At 39.4% G+C, this 26,135-nt stretch overlaps 1 protein-coding gene across 1 annotated transcript; it reads left to right on the forward strand.

Annotated features, from left to right (window-relative positions):
* Positions 1 to 4,779: 4,779 nt before the first annotated feature.
* Positions 4,780 to 12,190, forward strand: LOC128597710 (intelectin-1-like). Its single transcript, XM_053608283.1, has 7 exons — positions 4,780 to 4,875; positions 5,047 to 5,110; positions 6,925 to 7,026; positions 9,404 to 9,651; positions 9,963 to 10,121; positions 10,568 to 10,688; positions 11,708 to 12,190. Exons 2-7 carry the CDS (start codon positions 5,053 to 5,055, stop codon positions 12,052 to 12,054), a joined length of 1,035 nt encoding a protein of 344 aa, XP_053464258.1. The 5' UTR covers positions 4,780 to 4,875; positions 5,047 to 5,052; the 3' UTR covers positions 12,055 to 12,190.
* Positions 12,191 to 26,135: the final 13,945 nt, after the last annotated feature.

Raw genomic sequence — 26,135 nt, forward strand, 5'->3', positions numbered from 1 at the left:
TGGAAATTATGCTAAGTATCTTCTCAGACCACAATGGAATAAAATTAGAAATCAATCCCAATGGAAGCACTCAACTCTACATAAAATAATAAATATTAAACAACCTAATGTTGAACACTTATTAGGTCAAGGAGGAAATTAAGATGGAAATCAAAAGATTCCTCAAACTTAATGATAGAAGGACACAAATTATCAAAATCTGTGGTATTTGGCAAAAATAGTCCTATGAGGAAAATTCATAGTCCTAAATGCCCACATCAAAAAGATGGGAAGATCATAAAGCAATAATCTAATGAATCATCTCAAGTAATTAGGAAAGGAAGAGCAAACCAATCTCAAACCCAGAAGAAGAAAAGAAATAACTAAGGTGAGAGAAGTAAATGGAATGAATAACAAAAGAATCACACAGAAGATTAATGAAACAAAAGTTGGTTCTTTGAAAAGACAAACAAAATGCATGTACCTTTCACTAGATTAACCAGAAACAAAAAAGAAAGGACCCTAGTAAGCTGAATTAGAAGTGAAAGAGGAGATAGTATAACTGATTCCACAGAAATACAAAATATCATCTCTGAGTACTACAAAAACCTTTATGCATATAAAGTTGAAAATGTTGAGGAAATGGACAAATTCTTGGAAATGCAAAATCTCTCTAGGCTCAATCAGAAAGAAATATAATTCCTGAACAGACCAATATCAAGTAATGAAATTGAAGCCACAATAAGAAATCTTCCAACAGAAAAAGTCCTGGTGCAGATGGTTTCACAGCCAAATTTTCTAGTCCTAGAAAGCCTATACTGCAGAAATCATTTCACAACATAGAGAAGAAAGAAATTCTCCCTAACTTGTTCTAGGAAGCCAGTATCACCTTGGTACCAGGTGGAAAGGACAAGAAATATACTGACCAAAATCCCTTATGAATATAGATGCAGAAATTCTCAACAAAATTCTGCAAGCCAAATTCCGCTGCACATCAAAAAAAAAAATAATAATGGTCAAATGGCTTTATTTCAGGGATGCAAGGATGGTTCAACATACTTAAATTCATAAATGTGATTCATCACAGAAATGGAAGCAAAAATCAAGACCGTAAAACCATCTCAATAAATGAGAGAAAGCCTTTCACAAAAATTCAGCACCCTTTTATGGTAAGAACTCTTAAGAAAGTAGGCTTAGATGGAACATACCTCAAAATTATAATAGGCATACCTGATAAACCAACAGCCAACAACATAATAAATGGGGAAAAGTGAACACGTTCCTACTTAGAACTGGAACCAGACAAGGCTACCCACAGTCACCACTTCTATTCAACATAGTGCTGGAAGTTCTAGCCAGAGGAATCAGGCAAGAGAAGGAAATCAAGGAGGTATCCAAATGGGGAAAGAAGTCAAACTATTGTTCTCTGCTTATAATATGATCTTACATCCAGAAAACCCCATAGATTCTGCCAAGAGAATTGTGAAATTGATAAATAAATAAATTCACCAAAGTTTCACATCACAAAATCAATGTAACACAAATGAGTAGTATTTCTGTACACCAAAAACACTAAAGCTGAGAATGAAATAAAAGACTCAACACCTTTCACAATAGCAACAAAGAAAATAAAATACCTAGGGATATATTTAACTAAGGTGGTGAAAGAACTCTTCAAGGATAACTAGAAATTACTGAGTAAAGAAATTACAGAGGATATACACAAATGGAAAAATATACCATGTTTATGAATCAATCAACTCAATCAACATTGTTAAAATGTCTATATTATCCAGCATGATTACAGGTTCAGTAATTCATCTCCCTTAAAATACCAATGCCGTTTTTCACAGATCTAGAAAAAGTAATTCTACACTTTACGTGGAACCAGAAAAGAGCCTGAAAAGCCAAATCTACCTTAAGTAAAAAGAACAAATCAGGAGGCATCACTTACTGGACTTCAAACTATACTACAAGACTGTAGTAATCAACAGGGCATGGTACTAGCAGAGAAATAGAGACATAAGCCAATAGATCAGAACAGAGAATACAGATTAAAATAATCCTCGTATTGCCACTTGAAATTTGACAAAGCGGATAAGAACATTCGCTGGGTTAAATAGTCCTTATTCAGCAGATGGTGCTGGAGAAATTGGATAGCCATGTGTGGAAGATTGAAACAGGTTCCTTACCTCTCACCACTCATAGAAATTAACTGAAGATGGATAACAGACTAAGCTGAAGGAATGAAACTATAAGATTTCCAGAAGAAAATACTGGAAAAACTTTTCTAGATAGCCTAGCAACAAAAAATAAATGTTACTTGGTTAAATTGAAAAGCTTCTGCACAACCAAAGAAACAATCAATAGAGTAAAATAAGCAACCTACAAAATGGGAGAAAATATTTGCATGCTATATATCCAATAAAGGGCTAATAACCAGAACCTACAAATAATTCAAGCAAATGATCAAGAAAAAAATAAAACAACATCATAAAAACGAGGGCAAAGGACACAAAGAGCAGCTTTTCAAAAGAGGATGACTAATGGCCCATAAACATGAAAAAATGTTCAACATGTCTAATCATCAGGGAAATGAAAATCAAAAACATGAAGAAATCCAGTGAAAATGGCTTTTTTCAAATATACCCTAAACAACAAGTGCTGACATGGATGCAGAAAGAAAGGAACATTTATGCTTTATTGGTGTGACTGCAAAGTACAACAATCTCTATGGAAAGTACTATGGAGATATCTGCAAGAGCTAAAAGTGGACCTACCATTTGATCCATTAATTCCACTATTGTGTATTTACCCAAGGGCAAAGAAGCCATTTTATCAAAAAAAACACATGTACTTGAATGTTTATTGCAGCACAATTTGCATTTGCAAAGATATGAAATCAACCCAAGTGCACATTGATTAGTGAGATTAATAAAATGTGGTATAGTGTATATATATATATATATATACACTATATACTCAGTCATAAAAAGAAATGGTGAACTAAAACCTTTTTTCATAACCTGGATGAAACTAGAGACCATTCTCCTAAGTGAAGTACTGAAGGAACGGAAAAACTAAACACCACAAGTACTCACTTTTACATTGGAACTAAATGATCAACACTCATGTACACATATTGTAGTTAAAATCAACAGAAATCAAGTGGATGGCAGGGAGAGGAAGAAATGGGTAAAATCACACCTAACTGGTGTCATGTACACTGTGTAGTGATGGGCAGACTTATAATTTTGATTCAAAGTGTAAAAAGCAATTCATGTAGCCAAAACATGTGTCCCGCCCTAATATTCTGAAATAAAAATATTAGATGAAGAAAAAGTAAACTTTCTTTGGCACTTTTCTTCTTGGGTGCTATTTCACTTCCTTCTACCAATATATCTAAGTATTTTGTGTAAATCAGTACTTTGAATCTTCAAAGACAGAAAATAAGAGCTTAAAAAAAAGAGATTCATCATCTTTTCCTAAAAATTGCGATATTATAAGTGATATAATGATGATAGTATTGATATCTCTGAGGAGGAGCTGATCAATCCACACCTGAAGGGGAGGATTTGAACTAAAGAGAGACATTGGGACAGATGTGATATAGGAAGTTTGAATCAGCAGAGGGAATTGGTATTGATAAGGTCTCAAATACAATCTGTAATAAATTTTCACTAGTTTGTGGCTAAAAGAGAAAATTGAGGATAAACAAATGAGTCACTCTGTGAAACTGAATATATTCCTTATAAGGTTCATATTTATTCTGAAATGATCACTTATTTTGTTGTTAAATTTCTTTTTTCTGTAAAATGATCATTATAGTAGATATTTAATTTTTTTTAAGATTTTAATTTTGGAAGAAAATAAGAAACAAACAAAAACTCCAAACCAGATTTGGTAGTCTCTTCATGTACAGGGTGACCATAAAGTTCGTGTCCAGTTTTAAATTGCACACTATTTTAATGGCACACAAACTTTATGGCCACCCTGCATTTTCTTTTTGGAAAATACATAAGTCCGTGAAATCCTCGAGTCTGGGAACAACCCTAGTAGGCTAGTAAATGACTTTTAATATTTGTCCTTTAACCTACAAACTACAAATTTCAACTTGGTATTGAGTACATGAGATGCTTGATTTTCAATTCTTGTGATACTTAAGAGAGTGTGCTTCAAATCCATCCAATTTGTAACAGAAGCTATAAAATCTCCATCTTTCATTATAGTTGAATAGTAAAAATGTAAATAGTTTGACTTATTTGTATATGCTCTTATAATAATCTAAAATATTAATTAAAACATAAGAAAGATTTCAAGGGGTGGCATCTGTGGCTCAGTGAGTAGGGCGCCAGCCCCATATACCGGGAGTGGTTGGTTCGAGCCCAGCCCCAGCCAAATTGCTACAAAAAATGTTTGGGCATTGTGGCGGGCACCTGTAGTCCCAGCTGCTAGGAAGGGTGAGGCAGGAGAATCCCCTAAGCCCAAGAGCTGGCGCTTGCTGTGAGCTGTGATGCCACAGCACTCTACCGAGGGTGACAAAGTGAGACTCTGTCTCTAAAATAAATAAATAAATAAAATAAAAAAGAAAGATTTAAGGAAAAAGAATATTTGTCCTTTAGAGCCTGCTAAATCTGTTATCACTGTATAAAGAAACTGCCCTGAGATAACCTGAGGCCTCACCTGCACTGGGCATCATGTCAGGGGAGGGTGACGCTGGATGCCTGGGCCAGACCCATGGGGCTTTCTCCATAAAAGGCCCAGCACCTCACCCACATCAGGGTCCTCTGCAGAGGAAGCTCCACTCAACTGGCAACTTTCAGCTCCTGGCTGCTGGGAGGGAGGAGGTGGCTTTCTGTGCTGGAGGGAAAGGCAGCTGAGACTCAGACTCAGTCTGTGAGTGGGGAGATCCTGATTTCATCTCAGGTCTACTTTTGGTCCCAGAGATATGTATGATTGAAACAAAGGCAAGGGGCTTTGGAGTCCTTGTGGGACTGGACAGGGTGGGAGCAGAGGTGTAGAGAGAAAGATGGTCAAGTCAGTGGCGGTCATCTGGCTTTCTTTTAGATTACAATGACCCCACTGGGCTTCCTGCTGTTTATCACTGTGGTCACCAGAGCTTGGAGTGAAGGTGAGTCAGCACTTAGGGGCTGTGGATCCAATGGCTCACTTCAGCGCTGGGTGGTTCCCAGGGTGCTGGTCTGTCCTGGGCCTCAGGGGGTGTCTATGAGATGCACAGAGGGTGACATGGATGCAGGCTCCATGCTGATGTCTGGACCTTTGTGGCATCTGGCCAATAGCAATGAGAATGTTGCATGAGGCATGTGCTGGGTCCAGTCCAGGCACGTCCTGTGTGGCCCCCGAGGAACTGTGTTTCCTCCAAGCCACTCCCCACACCTGTAGCCTCGTCCATGGGATTTCCATGGGAAGTGCAGAGCCTGCTTTGTGTGCAGAGAATGTCATTTTCACAGTCATCCTCTCTACAACAGAAATAACAGGGGCATTTTAAAAATCTGTATTCCTCTTCACTGTTACTTATAGATTTTTCAAAAGTAAAGGCGGTTTCTTAATATCTTTTCAGTTAATTTTCACAAAGCTTTGTTTCAGGTCTGAGGAAACTGAGGCTCAGATCAGTTAAGTATAATTCTGGGGACACTCAACTACCCTGTTTCCCCGAAAATAAGACATCCTCCGAAAATAAGACCTACTTACAGGAAAGATAAGATGTCCCATGAAAATAAGACCTAGCGCATCTTTGGGAGCACACCTTAAAATAAGACACTGTCTTATTTTTGAGGAAACAGGGTAGTAAACATTGAGCTACTTATAAATGGACACATCAGACCTCAAACCTTGTGACTTTTTGTCATTCTCTACCCTTTTAGAGTAGTTTGCAGACTCTTAAGCCTTGAGATTTGTATATAAGTTTCTTCATCCTGTGGCTCTGCTGGTCTCTCACCACTCCGTACCTCACACCCTATGTTTCAGCCACCTTAAGCTACTTACATTTCTTCAACAGGTTGGACTATGCTGTATTTTCTTTTTTTTTAATTCCTGGCTTTTGAATATGCTATTCTCTGTCCCTTCAATTCCTTTCTCTTTCTTCCTACTCATAAATGCTGTTAATTCTCTCAGAATAAGTTAAGGTCTCACCTGGAGTAGGAGGCCTTCTCTGAGTAGATCATCATGAGACTATTCCCTCCCCACTCCTGTCTCCTACTCTAAGACAACCTCCCTGCCTCCAGTCTGGCATCTCAATCCCCTATTCTCACTGCAGAGTCATTCTTTTGTTCTCCTGAGCTTGTCTATGGTTTTTCATTGTTTGTTTGTTTTGAGATAGAACTTTGCTCTGCCTCCCTACCTAGGGTGCAGGGGTGTTATTATAGCTTGCCACAACCTCCAACACCTGGGCTTGAGTGCTCCTCCTGCTTCAGCCTTGAGAATACCTGTAACTCCAGATGATGGCCACCACACCTGACTAATTTTTCTATTTTGTGGAGTCAGGATCCCACTCTTGCCCAGGCTGGTCTTGAATGCCTGGCCTCAAGTGATCCTCCTGCCATGGGCTCCCAAAGTACTAAGATTATAGGCACCTGGCATTGTCTATGTCTCATCATTTGTTATTCTCAGTGTTATTTTTTGTTGTTTTGTCAGCCACTCCCAGTATGGGCATTTCTTGGGGGATATTTAATTTCTTTGACTGCCCAGGGCTTAGGGCAGGGACGGTGAGGGTGAGGTCATGTGGAGTGAGGCCTGCATCAAGCCTGTGTTGGATGTTGGGTCAAAGGGCTGAATGAATATGATGACACTGGACACCTCTGGGCCCCAGTCACAGGAAATGCAGCTCTGCTATAGTGAGGGGTGGAGAGTTTGGGACTAGTGACAAAGAGAGGTCGAGATTCATGACAAACCAACAATGAGAATAAAACTGTTCATATTCTCTAGAGAAGGTCAATACTTCCTACAAGGATTGTACCTGTTCTTCTTGGTCTCCATCTCAGTCCAGAAGCTGCAAGGAAATCAAAGCAAAGTGCCCCAATGCACGTGGTGAGTGAGGACCCATTTAAACAGAGCCCCACCTTGATACTCAGGATTCTATGCTCTCAGAATTTTTTGTTTGTTTGTTTTTAATTCTTTATTAAATCATAACTGTGTACATTAATGCATTTATGGGGTACAATGTGCTGACTTGATACACAATGTGGAATGCTTCATCTAACTGATTAATGTAATTGTCTCTTTGCTTACTTTTTTGTTGTGGTAAAAACATTCATACTCTATTCTTAATAGTTTAGAAATGTATCATTGCATTATGCACATTAGGTTGGATCCCCCCAAATGCCCTCTCTCCTCCCAACCTTCCCCCTCTCCTCTCTTTGCTTTTCCCTCCTTCTTTCTGGACTATAGTTATGTTTTACCATTCCTTTTAATTTGTAGGTGATTGTATACTGATTTCATAGTAGTATTTGAATATATTGGATACTTTTCTTTCCCATTCTTGAGAAACTTTACTAAGAAGAATATGTTCCAGCTCAGTCCAGGTAAACATAAAAGATGTGATGTCTCTATCTTTTTATATGGCTGCATAGTATTCCATAGTGTACATATACTACAATTTGTTAATTCATTCATGGATCGATGGGCACTTGGGCTGCTTCCATGACTAGGCAATTATGAATTGGGCTGCAATAAACATTCTGGTGCAAATGTCTTTGTGGTAAAATGATTAACTATAAAATTATTAGAAGATAGTGCAGGGAAAATGCTTGAACAAATTGGCCTGGGAGAATTTTTTATGAGAAAGACCCCTTGGGCAATTGAAGTAACACCAAAATTATATTACTTGGATCTGATCAAACTAAAAAGCTTCTGCACAGCCAAGAGCATAGTAAATAAAGCAAACAGACACCCTTCAGAATGGGAAAAGAGATTTGCAGGTTATGCTTCTGACAAAGGTCTGATAACTAGAAAGCACAGAGAGCTCAAACTACTAAATAAGAAAAAAACGAATAACCCCATTTCTATGTGGGCAAGAGACATGAACAGAAACTTCTGTGAAGAAGACGGGTGCATGGCTTACAAACACATGAAAAAATGCTACCATCTTTAATTATCAGAGAAGTGCAAATCAAAACCACTTTGAGATATCATCTAACTCCAGTAAGATTAGCCCACATCACAAAATCCCAAAACTACAGATGTTGGCGTGGATGTGGAGAGAAGGGAACACTTCTACCCTGCCGGTGGGAATGCAAGCTAATACAGCCTTTTTGGAAAGAAGTTTGGAGAATTCTCAAGGAACTAAAAGTGGACCTACCATTTGATCCTGCAATCCCTCTACTTTTTTTTTTAATTAAAAAAAAGTGATATATGGTTCTGTGCCTGTGGCTCAAAGGAGTAGGGCGCCAGCCCCATATACTGTAGGTTGCAGGTTCAAATCTGGCCCTAGCCAAAAAAAAAAAAAGAAAAAAGAAAGATATAATGTATATACTAGGTGGACATAAAGTTCATGTGCAATTTACTATGTTAAACTATTTTCAATCACACACAAACTTTATGTCCACCTTGTATATTTTATATGGGTTAAAATTTTCTATTTTAAGTAATTCTAGTGTACAATTCAGTGGCATTAATGACCTTCACAATGTTGTGCAGCTACCACCATTGTCCTTCTCAAGAACTTTTCATAACTCCTCACAGAAACTCTGCAACTGCTCAGCTCCATGTCCTCTTTCTCCAGCCCCTCCTCACTGCTCTTCTATAATAAATACTTTGTATTTCTATGAATTTGCCTATTCTGGGTACCTCATATAAGTGCAATCATTTGGCGTTTGTCTTTCTGTGTCTGGATTATTTCACTTATAATAATGTTTTCAAGGTTTACACATGTTACAGCCTGGATACTATATTCATTTCTATCCATTGTGTGTAACTACATGTACACACCCAACCCCAACACTGCAGTTATTCATCCACTGCAGAATATTTGGGCTGTTTCTGCCTTTGGTCCTGTGACTCACACTGCAGTGCACACTGGTGTACAAGCATTCGTTTGAGTCCCTGTTCCCAGTGCTTTTGGGTACATACCTAGTAGTACACTTGCTGGGTCATATGATAATTCCATGTTTAACTGGATGAGGAACGTCACTGGTCACTGTGAGTTTGGCAATTCTGTGATCTGCCTCAGTCACAGGAACCTGATTTTCTGAACTCAGGGGGATTCCAGAAGCCCCAGGACCACCCGGTGAGAGGACTTAGGGAGAAACCTCTAGCCCAGTGGTTCTCAACCTTTCTAATGCCATGGCCCTTTAATACAGTTCCTGTGGGTCTAGCCCATGTTTCTGGTTCAAGGGCTTCTCTGATCATGGGCTGAGATGGCCCATGAGCCCTCAGACAGGGAGGCTCTGGCTGCTTCTCTCTACAGACGGCCTATATTTCCTGCGTACTGAGAATGGTGTCGTCTACCAGACCTTCTGTGACATGACCACTGAGGGTGGTGGCTGGACCCTGGTGGCCAGTGTCCACGAGAACAACATGGCTGGGAAGTGCACAGTGGGCGATCGCTGGTCCAGTCAGCAGGGCAACAGAGCAGACTACCCAGAGGGGGATGACAACTGGGCAAATTACAACACCTTTGGGTCTGCAGAGGCGGCTACAAGTGATGACTACAAGGTTGGTGCCACTTCCCTGCCACTGGGAAAGGGTGAGGGGTTGAATGTGGCTGGGCACAGGTGCAGGAGGGAGGGTGGGGATGTGGAAATAGGGCTGTAAAAGGAGAAAGATATATTCACATGTCTTCACACAACTTCCTCCCTGCAGGGCAGTTAGGGACCTAAGTGGTAGGGAGTCAGCATCAGCTGGAAGCTCAGCAACTATCTGCCCACGTCAGCCCCAGAACTGTCGCCTCAGCTCAGGCTGCATGTGTGGGCCTTTGCCTTGTGGGCTTCTTGGTGCCGTCAGGCTCACTGTCTGTGGGTTTGCAGAACCCTGGCTATTATGACATCCAGGCCAAGGATCTGGGCATCTGGCATGTGCCCAACAAGTCTCCCCTGAAACAGTGGAGGACCAGGTCCCTGCTGAGATACCGCACCAAAACAGGCTTCTTCGAGGGACTAGGACACAATCTGTTTGGCCTCTACCAGGTACACAGGGCTGCTGGCCGGGCTGGTTTTCATCGGTGAGCAGAGAAGCAAGTGTGTGAGGTGGGCAGGAACCGTCTCTCACTGGGCCTGTCTGCCATGCCCTCCTCACCTCGATTTGCTAATGGCTCCTGTACTGGATCTCTCTCAGGAACTCTGAGCCAGGATAGAGAAAGGACCTGGGGAAGAGCACAGTTGGGGCTGGAGTTTGAAGGAGTGAGAGACAGAGACGGAGAATGAGTATGAAGTGGTCTGGGCTGTGGGAGGAGCACAGCTTCCCAGTGACAAGCAGCAGCAAAAGGGAAAGATTCTGATTTTGACTGGTTTTGAAATAATCTCAGCTGCTGACAAAGCATTGTTTCCATCAATGAATGGCAGCATCTCCAGATCAACATGCTGGTTAGGACAAAGCTACTGTCCTTGCTCAATGACATTTTTGTTCCTTGTAGAAATACCCAGTGAAATATGGAGCAGGAACTTGTCAGACTGACAACGGCCCGGCTATCCCTGTGGTCTATGATTTTGGTGATGTCCAGAAAACAGCATCTTATTACTCACCTGGTGGCCAGCGTGAGTCTTTAATGCTCCTCTGATCTCTCAGTGGGAAGAGTTTCTGTTAGGATTGGATTTATTGAATGCATTCAGTCCTGTCAGGTAACAGTCATTTATCACCAACCAGCCTGGTTCTCCTGTGTGGAAGTTCCCTGTGCTGTTCCTCATAGTCTGCTGCCTGCCTATTATGTCTGAGCCATCATTAACCTCAGTTTAGGAATCTGAAGCTCTGAGAAGCTCAGCAGCCTGCTGAGGTCACAGGGTACACATGTGGCCCTGGACTGAGGAAATCTGGCTCCAGACTCTTTACTCCTGAGAACCCCCACTGTGAGGCCTTAGAGAGAGTTAGGACCAGGCCAGGCTCGTGTGCACAGGGTACAACAACCAACAAGATGGCGAGACCTTTTGTTTGTTATTTTGAGAAGTAACCAATCATTATGTTGTGTGAAACTAAAGTTTGCAGCTTAATATCTTTCACAGAGGCTGAGCCTATCCTATAAAATTCGAGGTTGCTATCATTTACATTTGGGATTTGAGATATTAAAATAAAGGAGAATAACAAAAAACTATATGTATCTTTAGATAGCATGATCACAATTATATACAAAGAGTGGAAGAAAATAAACCAAAATATCAACTGTGATTAAATAAATTGTAGGATTGTGGGGGGAAAAAATAAAGGAGAATAAGAAAAATGTAAACAGGAACACAGTTGCTGTATCTCCTAATTGCTGCCACTCTGCCCTGACGGGATCCCATGATGATCTTTCTACACAGTTGTATTTCTCTTCATAAGCCTCTAGCCAATGAGGGGCCTCCCCTGAGAACAAGCTTTTGGTCCCTGGATTGTAAATATGTCTGTCCTGGTGAGGTTGGGGCCAGGATGCACATCCATTGGTCACAGAGGTGCTGGACTGCACCTGTGTGGCTGGAGACTTGGGCAGTAGCTGAACTTTGGTATGGAGTCTGTGGCCTGTCCTAAAGAAGGCTATTTCCAGCATTTTTCTTGAATGGTGTTTTCTACCTTTTGTTTACAGAGCAATTCACTGCAGGATTTGTTCAGTTCAGGGTATTTAATAATGAGAGAGCAGCCAATGCCTTGTGTGCTGGAATGAAGGTCACCGGATGTGACACTGAGCACGTGAGTCTCTGTGGGACCAAAGGTTCCATAAGGTTGAGTGTATCATTGAGTGCTGTATGTGTGTTGAGTGTGGTGTGGCTGTGGTGTGAGTGTGGGTATGTGTGTGGGGGACATTTCCTTGCTCATTGTTGGGAGAGCTGTGGGACCCTTTATGGAGGTACAGACATCCTGTACCTTTGGGGAACAACATCGGAGTCTGAGGCTTCCAAAGAACCACTGCTGGGTGCTCAGCCTTCGGGATGACACATGCAGTTGCCTGGAGCTGGGGTGAGGCTCCTATGCACAAACATTCTGTGGGAGCCTTTAAGAGCTGCGATTCTTGAAGAAACACATAGTGGTGTCTTTCTTCAACTGTGGCTCAGCTCCCAGGGAAAAACTGGGCCTCAATTTACAAGCACAAAGATGTGGAAACAACCCAAGTGCCCTTCGTCACATAAATGGATTAATAAATTGTGGTATTTGTATACCATGGAATATTATTTGGCCAAAAAAGATGGAGATTTTGCATCTTTTGTAACAACATGGATGAGTGTGAAGAACATTCTCCTAAGTATCACAAGAATGGAAAAATAAGAGTCACATGTACTCAGTACTGAATTGAATCTAGTGTATTGACAACTCCAATAATCTCATATATCACTGGGCAAGAGACATGAATAGAACCTTCTCTAAAGAAGTCAGACGAATGGCTAACAAACATGAAAAAATGCTCATCAACCCTAATTATCAGAGAAATGCAAATCAAAAACACTCTGAGATATCACCTAACCCAGTGAGAGTGGCCCACATCACGAAGTCTCAAAGCTGCAGATGCTGGCATGGATATGGAAAGAAGGGAACACCCTTACACTGTTGGTAGGACTGCAAACTAATACAACCTTTTTTGGACAAAGTATGGAGAATCCTCAAAGAACTCAAATTAGACCTCCCATTTGATCCTTCAATCCTAATGCTGGGCATCTACCCAGAAGAAAAAAAATCCTTTTATCATAAGGACATTTGCCCTAGACTGTTTATTGCAGCTCAATTTATAATCACCAAAATGTGGAGACAACCTAAATGCCCACCAACCCAGGACTGAATTAACAAGTTGTGGTATATTATACCATGGAATACTTTACAAAAGACTTTACATCTTTTGTATTAGCCTGGATAGAGGTGGAACACATTCTTCTTAATAAAGCATCACAAGAATGGAGAAGCAAGAATCCAATGTATGGTTAACATAGCCTTTCCGGCGTTATCTCAGTTACTGTGCCAAAACATTTAATGTTAACCACTGTGATAAAAATGTGTCAAATGGCTTATGAAGTGAGTGTATGATGCCCCATAATCATATCATTGTATACAGTTATGATTTAATAAAAAAAAAAAAAGAGGCTGTTGCAAAAAAAAAAAAAAAGAATCCAATGTATGCAATACTAATATGAAGGCAATAGATGATATAATACAAGGTGGGGGGTAGGGGCATGAGGGAGTAGGGAGAGGGGAGGAGGGAGTGGGATAGGGATCATGGTGTATGGCACAGCTCTTGGTGGCAGGACCCCATTATAAGAAGGACTTTACCTAACAAATGCAATCAGTGTAACCTAATTCTTTGTACCCTCAATGAATCCCAAACAATAAAAAGCAAAGGATCATATTTTTTAAAAAAGCAACAACTACAGTCTCACATGGGACATTCTCTTTAGGGATGGCAGCCTAGAATGATGGTAACTCTCCCTGGTTAGAGCCTTCACTGCTCCTGGGCTCCCATCTTCAGATGCATATTCAAAAGGAATCAAGTAGCTGAATCAGGCACAATGTGTCATTGGTGCAGACTGGATGGGGATGACATCAGTTCTGACCCAAGACTAAATATTAGGCATTTGATTGCATTTCTTTAAAATGCAAATCTGATTGTAACGAGCCCTTCCAATTTTCGCCCACTTCAAGTGTCAGTTACTTCTCACTGTCTAGAACCTGAAATTCAAAGTTCTTGGGCCTTAGGGAAATTAGAAAAAGAGGAAGTAGAGGAGGGGAAGAAGAATGGAAATAGGAAGGGGAAGACATTTGTTTTAAAAATTTGGAGAGGGTTCTCTTTGTATAAACTAGATTTATTTAAGCCTTTGTTTGAAATTGTTACTATTTCTCCCCACAGTCTTTCTTGTTTTATTTCGCTGTTTTCTGCTGTCTATTCTTTCCCTGTTTTATCTCTTACTCTTGTCCGCATTCTCTAGCTAAAGCACAGATGTCCCTTCCCCCATCACTCTCAGCTGCCCTTTTTCCAATTAGACAGGACAATGAGAAACCACAATAAGGCTTTACCTCTCATCTGTGTTCCCAGACACTGTTGGCTGAAAGTGTACAGAATAGTGGTGGGACAGACAAGTGAATAGCTTCTTCTTTTTCTTGTACTCCTTTATTCATTCATTACAACAATATTTATTGAGTGTGCACTGTCTCCAGGGTAAGGAGCAAGGAATACAGTTGTAGAGAGGACAGATGAACGCAATTCTAAAACTGCAGGTAGCAGAACCCAGGGGCCCTGTGATGCAAAGTGATGAGGGTTCAGATGAGAGCCTCCCAGGGATTTGCAGGAGCATGGAGGAACAGCCCCAAATCCAGAAAAGTATGGTAGGGAGGACTTCTCTGAGAAGATGACTGTATCTTTATTCTCTTCCACCCTGGTGTGACACAGAGATCAATGAGCTGGGAAAGTTTTCACCTGTCATTATTTCCATCATGCCCCACCTCTGTCGAGGGAAGCTGTTAGAGATCCAAGCTCTGGAGTCAGATGGAATTAATGTCATTCTAGGTCCCTAAATTCCCTTGACTTTTTAAAGGGTTTCTGTATATCAGAGTCTCAGTTTCCCTATCTTTAAAATATAGATAATAGTAGTATAGGAGTAAAGTTCTCATGGGTGGTTTTTATCCTACATGTGGTTTTCATAAAAGTTAGATGAAATGACTTGTACAGACCTTAAAAGAGTGCCTGGCTTGTAGTAACCACTTGATATATGTCAGTTATTATTATTTAGTATTTTTGCGGAGTTTTAAAAATCTATTTCAATTCAATTTCATGCATTAAAAAGAAATTTAGGGTACTAATGTTGAAGAATCACTGTGCTATGCATTCTTGTGAAGTCTGAAGGAGCTGTAAAGACAATTAAGACATGCTTCCTGACACACAAAGTGCACTGGGAGGGAGGGCAAACTCAGAGAAATGGCAAGGAGAGATGTACAAGTAAGCAAATTATTAAATGACTATGATTCATTTTGTTTTTGCCTATAGGAATGGCAAACTTAAAAAAAAACTTGTTCTTGTTTTATGTTCCTTTTCTTTTCTTTTTTTTCTTTGAGAAGGAGTCTCATTCTGTCACCCTGTGTAGCATGCTGTTCTGTCATCATAGCTCGTAGCAACCTCAAACTCATGGGTTCAAACAATCCTCCTGCCTCAGCTTCCCAAGTAGCTGGGACAACAGGCTCCCACCACCATGCTTAGCTAGTTTTTTCTTTTAGTAGAGACAGGATCTCACTCTTTCTCAGGCTGATCTTGAACTCCTGAGCTAAAGAATCCATTTTCCTTGGCCTCCTAGAGTGGTAGGACTACAGGTGTGAGCCATCACACCTGGCCTTCTCTCTTATTTTTAATTTCAAAATATTAATGAGGTATAGGGCAGTGCCTGTGGCTTAGTGAGTAGGACACTGGCCCCATATGCCAAGGGTGGTGAGTTTGAACCTGGTCCCATGGCAGGTGCCTGTAGTCCCAGCTACTTGGGAGACCGAGGCAAGACAATTGCCTAAGCCCAAGAGATGGAGCTTGCTGTGACCTGTGACACCATGGGACTCTACCGAGGGTGACAAAGTGAGACTCTGTCTCTCTAAAAAAAAAAAAAAAAATTAATAAGGTACAAGTATTTTTGTTACATGGCTTGAGGCAGGGCTATAAATATGCCCAACACCCAAATAGTGTTCAGTATACTCACTTAGGTGGGTTTTTTCCCTTTCTTCTTCTTATCAGTCCCTCTGCTGGTTTTCCAGTAACTGGTACTTTCCCTTGTGCACTTGTGTGCCCATCAGTTAATTCCTACTTGTTAATGACTACATGTGGTATTTATTTTTTCATTATTAAGATGCTTCTCTTAGGATAATGGTTTCCAATTCTTTCCAAATTGATGCAAAAGGTACTAATCCATCCTTTTTATGGCTGAGTAGTACTCCCTGGTATACATATTCCACATTTTGTTAATCCCCTCCTGAATTTCTGGGCACTTGGGTTGATTAAAGTTCTTTTCAATTGTGAATTGTGCTGCAATTAATGTTTGAGTGCAAATGTCTTTTCCATAAAATGACTTACTTTCCTTTGGGTAGATTGCTGTATCAAATGGCCACTTTTACTTCCTTGAGAAATCTTCATACTGTTGTACTAATTTGCATTTCCACCAACAGTACTCTTCGCTCTCTACATCTGCACTAGCATCTATTGTTTTTTGACTTGGTAAAAAACAACATTCTAACAGGGTAGAGTGATATTTCATTGTAGTTTTAATTTGTATTTCCCTGATGATTAGGGATGTTGAACAGTTTTCCCTATCTTTCTTGTATGTTCTGTTTTGAAAACTTCTGTTCATGTCTTTTGCCCTCTTATTAATAGAATTGATTGTTTTATTGTTGCTGATTAGTTTGTGTTCTCTGTACATTCTTGATATTAGCCCTTTATCAGATATATAGATTGTGAATATTTTCTTCCATTCTGTAGATTGTATGTTGACTATTTCCTTAGCTGTGCAGAAGCTTTTAAATTTAATAAAATCCCATTCATTTCTTTTCATTTATTTTGTTTTTGCTGTAATTGCCATTTCCACTCACCTTATTTGCCATCTATATTCTGAATTTCATATCTGTCATTTCAACAATTAATTTTTTAAATTTAATTTTTTTTTAATTTCAGATTAATGGCATGGTACAAATAATTAGCTTTCATTGTTTCCATTTGTTAGGTACAGTTCAAATTGTTGTTGAGCCCTTCACTCAGGGTTGTGCTATATAACCTTCCTTTGTGCCCATTAGGTGAGAGCTTGCAAATTGCCCTCCCTCCTGCTCCATTCACTTTCCCTTCTTCCCTTCCCATATTACAGCCACACCAAAAATAAATAAATGGGACATGATCAAACTAAAAAGCTTCTGCACAACTAAGGGTATAACTAAAACATACAGATAACCTTCAGAATGGGAGAAGATATTTCCATGCTATGAATCTGACAAAGGGCTTATAACTAGAATCTACAGAGAACTCAAAGTAATCAATCAGAAAAGAGCAAACAACCCCATTCATGGCAAGAGACTTGAACAGAAACTTCTTTGAAGAAGATGAATGGATGGCCAACAAACACATGAAAAAATGCTTATTGTCCCTAATTATCAGAGAAACGCAAATCAAAACCACCCTTAATTATCACCTAACCTTAGTGAGAATAGCCCATATGTTGGGGTCCCACCCTGAGAGCAGCATCCACTGAGACCTGTGGAAATTGGTGGTGATGGACTGAAGAAATATGAAGTTAGAAGCAATGGTAAAGAAAGAGAAGAGACATAGAGTAGAATTAAAAGTGGCAACCAGGGGTCCATTGCCCATCATGGGATTCTGGCAATGGCCCAGAGTGTTTGCTCACTTTGATTTTATTGAAGTCTATTCATCCAGAGGGTAAGGTGAGGGAACAAAGACATCAGCAGTTTCTTGGATTGATCGTATCAACTTCTATTGTTATACTAATTAATCTTAAGGGTGTCCTGCAGTAATCTGAAATCCGAGCCTCGGATTGGGAGAGCCTCCTGCTTGAGGTCACATACACAGGTTTCTAGCTCCACTGGTTCTTTGTGGAGTAAAATGCCATCAGCATTAATCTCCTCTGAGGGATCTGTGGGAGGGAGGCATTTTCCTCCCATCACCACCACAGAGGATTTTCCTTTGCTATAAGGGATACAAAATCTTTTGCCCATATCTCAGAGCTTGAGTTAGCCCTTGGTCTCTGCCCCAGGCCAATGCAAATCTCCACAATGGGTATCTGCTTTGCCTGTTTAATGGGCAGGAAACGCCCTAGAAGATGTATCTTTTTTCTAGGACTTGTCATAGACTTTTCTATGACCATTATTCTCCTCAGAGTGCTCACAGAACCAGCAGGGTGTTATCCCCAACAGGCTAGAATTTTAGAAAAGGCAAGAAGCTTGCTAGCAATGGCTAGCTTAAACATAAACTAGCTGTCTTTTCTTTGTTCTGACTTGCTCAGCTTACTTATTAGCTTTCCTCTTTTTCTGGGGGTGCTATTCCTTTCCCAAGAATGGGGTCTTCAGTCCCCATTCTCCCAGCACCCATATCACAAAGTCCCAAAGCTGTAGATCCTGGCATGGATGTGGAAAGAAGGGAATATTCTTCTACACTGTTGGTGGGATTGCAAACAAACACGGTTTCTATGGAAAGAAGTATGGAGAATCCTCAAAATGCTAAAGTAAACCATCTATTTGATCGTACAATCCCATTGCGAGGTATCTAACCAGAAGGGGGTGGGGGAAGAACATTTTACCATAAAGACATTTCCACCAGAATGTTTATTGAAGCTCAAATAATAATTGCCAAGTTGTGGAACCAACCCAAATGCTCATCAATATATGAATGGATTAACAAACTGTGGTATATGTATATCATGGAATACTATTCAGCCATAAGAATATACAAAAGAATATTACATCTTTTGTATTTACCTGGATAGAATTGAAGAACATTCTTCTTGATAATATTTCACAATAATGGAAAAGCAAGTATCCAATGTACATAATACTAATATGGAACTAATTAATAAACAACTATACCTCCATATGAGAGAAAAACAAAATCAACAATTTCTTGAGATATTCTGTAGTGGCTCCATTATGGTCTTTGGTGGAGTTGATCTGTTCTATTTTTTTCATATTACTAGAGCTTTTTGACAGGTTTGTTCCCATGTTTGGTTTCCCTTTTAATAAAATTTTCTTATCTTTCTATTTCTCCCTTTCCCTTCCACCTTTTACCTTTTTTTAAAATTTTTTGCTTTTATTTTTTTTTTGTTGTTGTTGTTGAGACAGAATCCCACCCTATGCCCCTGAGCAGACTGCAATGGCATCATAGCTCACCGCAACCTCAGACTCAGGTTGTGGGCATCCCGCTACCTCAGCCTCCAGAAGCTGCTGGGATTATAGGTGCTTGCTATAGCACCCAGCTGGGTTTTTCCATTATTTTAGGAGTTGGGGTCTCACTCTTGCTTAGGCAAGTCTCAAACTCCTGAGGTCAAGCAATTCTCCCTCCTAAGCCTCCCACAGTGCTGGGATTATAGGCATGAGTCACCACGCCTGGCCCTTTTACCTTTATTGCCTTAACTCTAGGCTTTTGTGTTAAATTGACTCTAAAGATTTAAAAGAGAAAAGAATAAGAAGGAAAAAAGGGAAAAGAAAAGAGAAGAAAAACATTTTTAACTGTAATTATTAAAATCCTGTTTGTCATCTTAGAACAGAAATGTAAAGAGAAGGAAAGAAAGAAAAAAATAGAAAAGAAAAACGTGACTGTACATATTGAAATCCTCTTTGTTGCCTTGGGGAAACAAATAGAAAGAAGAGGGAAAGAAAAGAAAAAAATAAATAAACAAAAACTTTTACACTGCTGGTGGGACTGCAAACTAATACAACCCGTTTGAAAGGAAGTATGGAGAACCCTCAAAAATTCAAACTAGATCTCCCATTTGATCCTGCAATCTCATTACTGGACATCTACCCAGAAGAAAAAAAACCTTTTACCATAGGACACTTCCACTAGGCTATTGCTGCTCAATTTACAATCACCAAAATATGGAAGCAGCCTAAATGCCCACCAACCCAGGAATGGATCAATAAGGTATCATATATGTATACCATGGAATACTATATAAAAAAATGGAGACTTTACATCTTTTGTATTAACCTGGATGGTTAATTCTTAGTAAAGCGTAACAAGAATGGAGAAGCAAAAATCCTATGTACTCAATTCTGATATGAGGACAATTATTGATTTAGTACATGGTGGGGGGAGATCAGAGAGAGGGAAGGAGAGAGGGGGTGAGGGGTCATGATGTGTGGTACACATTTTGGGGGCAGGACACAATTATAAGAGGGTCTTTATCTAAAAAATGCAATCAATGTAACCTAGTTCTTTGTGTCCTCAATGAATCCCCCAACAATAAAAAAAGAAACCAAAAAAATATAGACTATAATTATTAAAATCTTCTTTGTTTCCTTTGAAGAAAAGGAAAGAAGCTAAAACAGAAGAAAAAAGTTAAAAAATTTTAAAATACCACCATACCTATCAATTCTCTCAATAAATGAGAATGGTTTGAATTCTCTTATAAAGAGGCACAGGCTGGATACAAATAGGCCCAATATCTGTTGTCTCCAACCTCCTCTAACCTCAAAGGGTAAAACAAGACTCCAGATAAAGGAATGGAAAACAATAATCCAGGCAAATGGAAATTAGAAAAAATCAGGGGTTGAAATCTTATTTGCTGATACTATTGAATTTAAACCAACAAAAATAAGGAAAGACAAGGATAGACACTACATACTTACCAAGAGAAGCACACAATCTGAAGAGATTTAAATAATTAACATTTATACATCCTACCTGAATGCTCCTCAATTTGTAAAATGAACCCTAAATGATCTGAACAATATGATACCTTCTTGCCCTATAACAGTTGGAGATTTCAGCACCCCTTTTACAGTACTGGACAAAGTAAACAAAGGAATAATGGATTTAGACACAACCCTAGAACAAATGGACTTAACAGACACATACAGAACATTTCATCCTAACAAAACTGAATACACATTCTTCTCATCAGCCCACAGGTCATCCTCCAAAGTTGATCATATCTTAGGAAATGGATCTAACATCAATAAATTCCAAAGAATATAAATTCCTTGTATCTTCTTGGACGATCACAGAATAAAGGTTGAATTCAATAGCAACAGAAATCTCTAAATAAAGTCACGGAAACTAAATAATCTTATGCTGAACAACAGCAGGCTCAATGACAAGATTAAGAAGAAAATCATTAGATTTCTTGAACAAAACAATAATGAAGCTACAAACTATTAACACTTGTGAGATACTATAAAGGCAGTCCTTAGGGAAATTTATAGCATGAGATGTCTTCATCAAGAAAATTTTAAGAGAGCTAGTCAACAGTTTAATGAGCCATCTAAAGCAACTAGAAAAGGAAGAACATTGCAACCCCAAATGCATCAAAAGAAAAGAAATAACCAAAATTAGAGTATAATTAAATGAAATTGAAAACAAAAGAATCATTTGGAAGATCAGTGAAACTAAAAGTTTGTTCTTTGAAAAGATTAATAAAAGTGAAAACTCTTGCCAAGACTAACCAGAAAATGAAAGGTAAGACCTCTAATAACTTCAATCACAAATGATAAAGGGGAAATAACAACAGATACTACAGAAATATAAAAGATCCTCAATGATTAGTACAAAAAGCTTTATGCCCAGAAATATGAAAATGTATAGGAAATGGACCATTACCTGAAAGCATGCCACGTTCCTAAACTCATCCAGAAAGAATTAGAAATTTTGAATAGATCTACATCAAGCAGTGAAATAGCACCGACTATATAAAATCTGCCTGAAAAGAAAAGCCCTGGATCCTTTCAGATGGTTTCACCCCAGAATGCTACCAAACCTTCAAAGAGGAACTAGTATCTATGTTGCATAATCTATTTCAGAACACTAGAGAAGGAAGGAATCCTCTCCAACTCATTCTATGAAGCAAATATCACCCTGATTCCAAAACCAGGAAAGGACCCAACAAAGAAGGAAAACTATAGACCAATATCATTAATGAATACTGATGCAAAAATATTCAATAAGATCTTAGCAATCAGAATACAGAAACACATTAAAAAAGTTATACATCATGATCAATGGGTTTTATCCCAGGGATGCAAGGTTGGTTCAACATATGTGAAGCCATAAATATAATTAACCACATAAATAAAATCTAAACCAAAAATCATATGATTCTCTCAATTGGTGCAGCAAAGGCTTTTGACAATATCTAGCATCTTTTCTTGATAAGAACATTTAAGAAAATAGGCTTAGGTGGGACATTTTTTAAACTGGTAGAGGCCATCTACAACAAACTCACAGACAATATAATATTAAATGGAGTAAAACTGAAAAATTTCCAGTCAGATCTGGACTGGACAAGGATGTCCACCATTGCCACTGCTATTCAACATAGTGGTGGAAGTCCTAGCCATTGTAATCAGGCAAGCGAAGGAGATCAAGGATATTCAAATGAGGACAAAGGAGGTCAAAGTTTCCCTCTCTGCAGATGACATGCTCTTGTACCTGGAAAACCACAGGGACTCAACTACAAAGCTCTTAGAAGTTATCAAGAATCAAGAAGTGATGAAGTAGCATCTTCGGATACAAAATCAATGCCCATAAATGAGTAGCCTTCATGATATGCCAATATCAGTCAAGCTGAGAATAAAATCAAAGACTTATCTTTTACAGTAGCTCCAAAGAAGATGAAAGACCTGGGAATATTTCTAACAAAGGACATGAAAGATCTCTATAAAAAGAACTATGAAACCCTGAGACAAGAAATACTAAATGTTAACAAATGGAAGAACATACTATGCTTGTGGCTGAGAAGAATCAACGTTGTTAAAATGTCCATACTACCTGATGAAATCTACAGATTTAATGCAACCCCCATCAAAACACCAATGTCATACTGTGAAGATCTTGAAAAAATAGCACTTCATTTCATATGGAACCAGAAAAAACCCTGAATAGCCAATACAATTCTTAGAAATGAAAACAAATCTGCAGGTATCACATTACCAGACTCCAAGTTATATTACAAGTCCATATCAAAACATCATGATACTGGCAGAAAAATAGAGACATAGATCTACGGAATAGAATAGAGACTCCAGAGAGCACCCAGCCATGTATTGTCATTCGATCTTTGATAAGCCTAACAAAAGCATTCACTGGGGAAAAGAATCCCTATTTAATGAAAGGTTCTGGGAGAACTAGTTATCTCCATGTAGAAGACTGAAACTGGACTAACACCTCTCACCATTGACAAAAATTGATTCTCACTGGATAAGAGATTTAAATGTAAGACACAAACCAATAAAAATTCTAGAAGAAAGTGTGGGGAATATGCTTGAAAATATTGGCCTAGGAAGACTTTATAAAGAAGACTCCCTGGCAATTGCAACACCACCAAAAATAAATAAATGGGATTTGCTGAAGCTAAAAAACCTTCTGCACAGCTAAGGATACCACAACCAAAGCAAACAGACAGCCTTCAGAATGGGAGAAAATTTTTGCATGTTATGAATCTGACAAAGGTCTGATAACTAGAATCTACAGAGAACTCAAATTAATAAACAAGAAAGGAGAAAACAATCCCATTTACAAGTGGGAAGAGACTTGAACAGAAACTTCTCTGAAGATGACAGACGAATGGCCAAAAAACACATGAAAAAGTGCTCACTGTCCCTAATCATCAGAGAAAAACAAATCAAAACCTCCAGTAAGATTAGCCCACCTCACAAAGTCCCAAATCTGAGATGCTGGTGTTAGAAGTGGAGAGAAGGGAACACTTCTATACTGCTGGTGGAATTGCAAACTAATACAACCTTTATGGAAAGAAGTATGGAGAATTCTTAAAGAGCTAAAAGTTGAACTTCCATTTGTTCCTGCAGTTTCATTACTGGATATCTACTCAGAAGAAAAAAAAAACCAAAAACATTTTACCACAAAAACATTTGTACCAGAATGTTTACTGCAGCTCAAATCATAATTGCCAAGTTGTGGAAGCAACCCAAATGCCTATCAACATATGAGTCGATTAACAAACTGTGGCATATGTATATCTATACAGCCATACTATTCAGCCATAAGAAAAGATGGAGACTTTACATCTATTATGTTTACCTGGATAGAATTGAAACACAATCTTCTTAGTAAAGTATCTCAAGAATGGAAAAAATCAAATCCAATGTAACCAATACTGACGTGAAACCAATATATAAACAATTATATGCCCACATGAACAATAAAACACAAATGTAGGAGAATCCCTTGAGATCAAGAGTTGGAGACCAGAGGGGAGAGCAAGATGGCGGCCAAATAACAGCTTCCTTGATCTGGGCACCGTGAGTCTGGGGAGATAAGACTCCAGGCATCTCTGGCTTGTGGGATCTGCCTATAATCATCACTTTGGGGATACAGGGAGTCAGTGAGAGACTTCTGGACCCCAAGAGGAGGACAAAAACAGTGGAAAACTGGCAAGTAATCACGTGTGTTCGATCAGTCAATTCCCGCCGAAAGCTGTAAGTTCAGTAGCAGCGAGACTGAAAACTGGAAAGGCCTTACCTGTGAACTGTTTTGGTGTTTTTGGACTTGGCACTTGGTTGAACTGCCTTGGGGAGAGCTTGAGCAGGAGTGTGAAGAACTTTGGGCACTGTCTGGGACCCCAGACTGAGCTGCTGAGCCAGACTGATGGAGCTAATAGTGTTTGGCTGTGGGCCACAGGGAGCCATTGTGAGAGAACTGCCCCCAAAAGGTCCGCCCTAGGGGTTGCAGAGCAAGGATCAGGCGGGACCTAGTAACCTAGTGACTGAGCAGCCTAAAGGCAGGGTCTCAGCCACCTTACAGCCCTAACCCTCAGGGGCAGAATGAGACTGGTTTTGGCACACTGGGTAAGTGGATAGCCACTTCTCCAGTGATTCCAGTGACAAGCACTTTCCTGGGAAAGCTTCTGCTTAGCAAGTTTAGAAGCTTAAAGCCTTTTAAGAGGGCTGAAGAGAGACTCAGGGTGTCTACCCTGTGGGGTTTGAGAAATCAGCGGAAACCTCCAGTTGTATCAGCATTGTAATTAACTTCTCATACCCCAGAAGACCACCTGTTGCCCAGACAATATTTAACAAGATATATATACTGCTTTGTTTTTTTGTTTGTTTTGTTTTGTTTGTTTGTTTTTTATTTATTTTGATGTTGTTGTTGTTTTGTTTTTTAATTTCAACCTTTTCCGTACAGATTTTTTCTTTTCTTTCTCCAGTTTTCTAGTATAAATACAATTTCTCATTGCTGCCTTTTTCAATAACAAGAACTTCATTTTTGGTAGTGTTTCTACACCTATTATTTGTTTCTTCACCCAATTTTATGCCGTAAAATTTTCTGCTTGCTTGTTTTAGGTTTGATTTATAGCATTTTTGTCTTTCCTCTCTACTTGGTGGAGGTGGGGTACTGTCTCTGATCAGGTTAGCAAAGAGTTGCTGATCTCAAGGGAACCACCCCACCGGGCACCCCCAGATTTGGGGTTTTTTAAGGTTGTGTTAAAGTACCCTACTGTACACCTATATTGCTCTGTCTCCCTCTTTCTGTGCCTCTCTTCTTTTTGTCAGTATTCCTTTTACCCACCCCCTCTCCTTTCTCTATTTTCTTTTTGTTCCTTCCTTCTTCCTTTCATCCCTTCTTGCTTTTCAACCTTCTCATCCTTCTGGTCCTATACCAAAAGGACTCATCGAAACCTTAGTCCACAGGCACGGGAACTTAAAGAGCAAAGGAAGTGAAAGAAATATTAGGGCAAGAAAACAGATAAAAGAAATCACTCATGAGGAAGAATCAGCAGAAAACTCCAGGCAACATGAAGAATCAGTCCAGAACAACCCCACCAAGGGACCATGAGGTAGCTACTGCACAGGATTCCACCAATAAAGAAATGTTAGGAATGACAGAAAGGGAATTTAGAATACACATGATGAAAACAATGAAGGAAATGATGGGAAAAATGAAGGAAACTGCTAATAAAGTGGAAAATAACCAAAAGGAAATCCAAAAACAGAATCAAATAAGAGATGAACAATATGAAGAATAAAGAAAGGATATAGCAGAGCTGAAGAACCTGAAGCAGTCAATTAGGGAACTTAAAGATGCAATGGAAAGTATCAGCAACAGGTTAGACCATGCAGAAGAAAGAATTTCAGAGGTAGAAGACAAAGTTCTTGAGATAACTCAGATAGTAAAAGAGGCAGAAAAGAAGAGAGAGAAAGCAGAACGTTCACTGTCAGAATTTTGGGACTTTATGAAGCATTCCAACATACGAGTTATAGGAATCCCAGAAGGGGAAGAAGAATGCCCCAGAGGAATGGAAGCCATAGTAGACAATATTATAAAAGAAAATTTCCCAAATATCACCATAGATTCTGACACACTGCTTTCAGAGGGATATCAGACCCCA

This window comes from Nycticebus coucang, chromosome 10 (genome assembly GCF_027406575.1).
Source record: "Nycticebus coucang isolate mNycCou1 chromosome 10, mNycCou1.pri, whole genome shotgun sequence".
Lineage (NCBI taxonomy): Eukaryota > Metazoa > Chordata > Mammalia > Primates > Lorisidae > Nycticebus > Nycticebus coucang.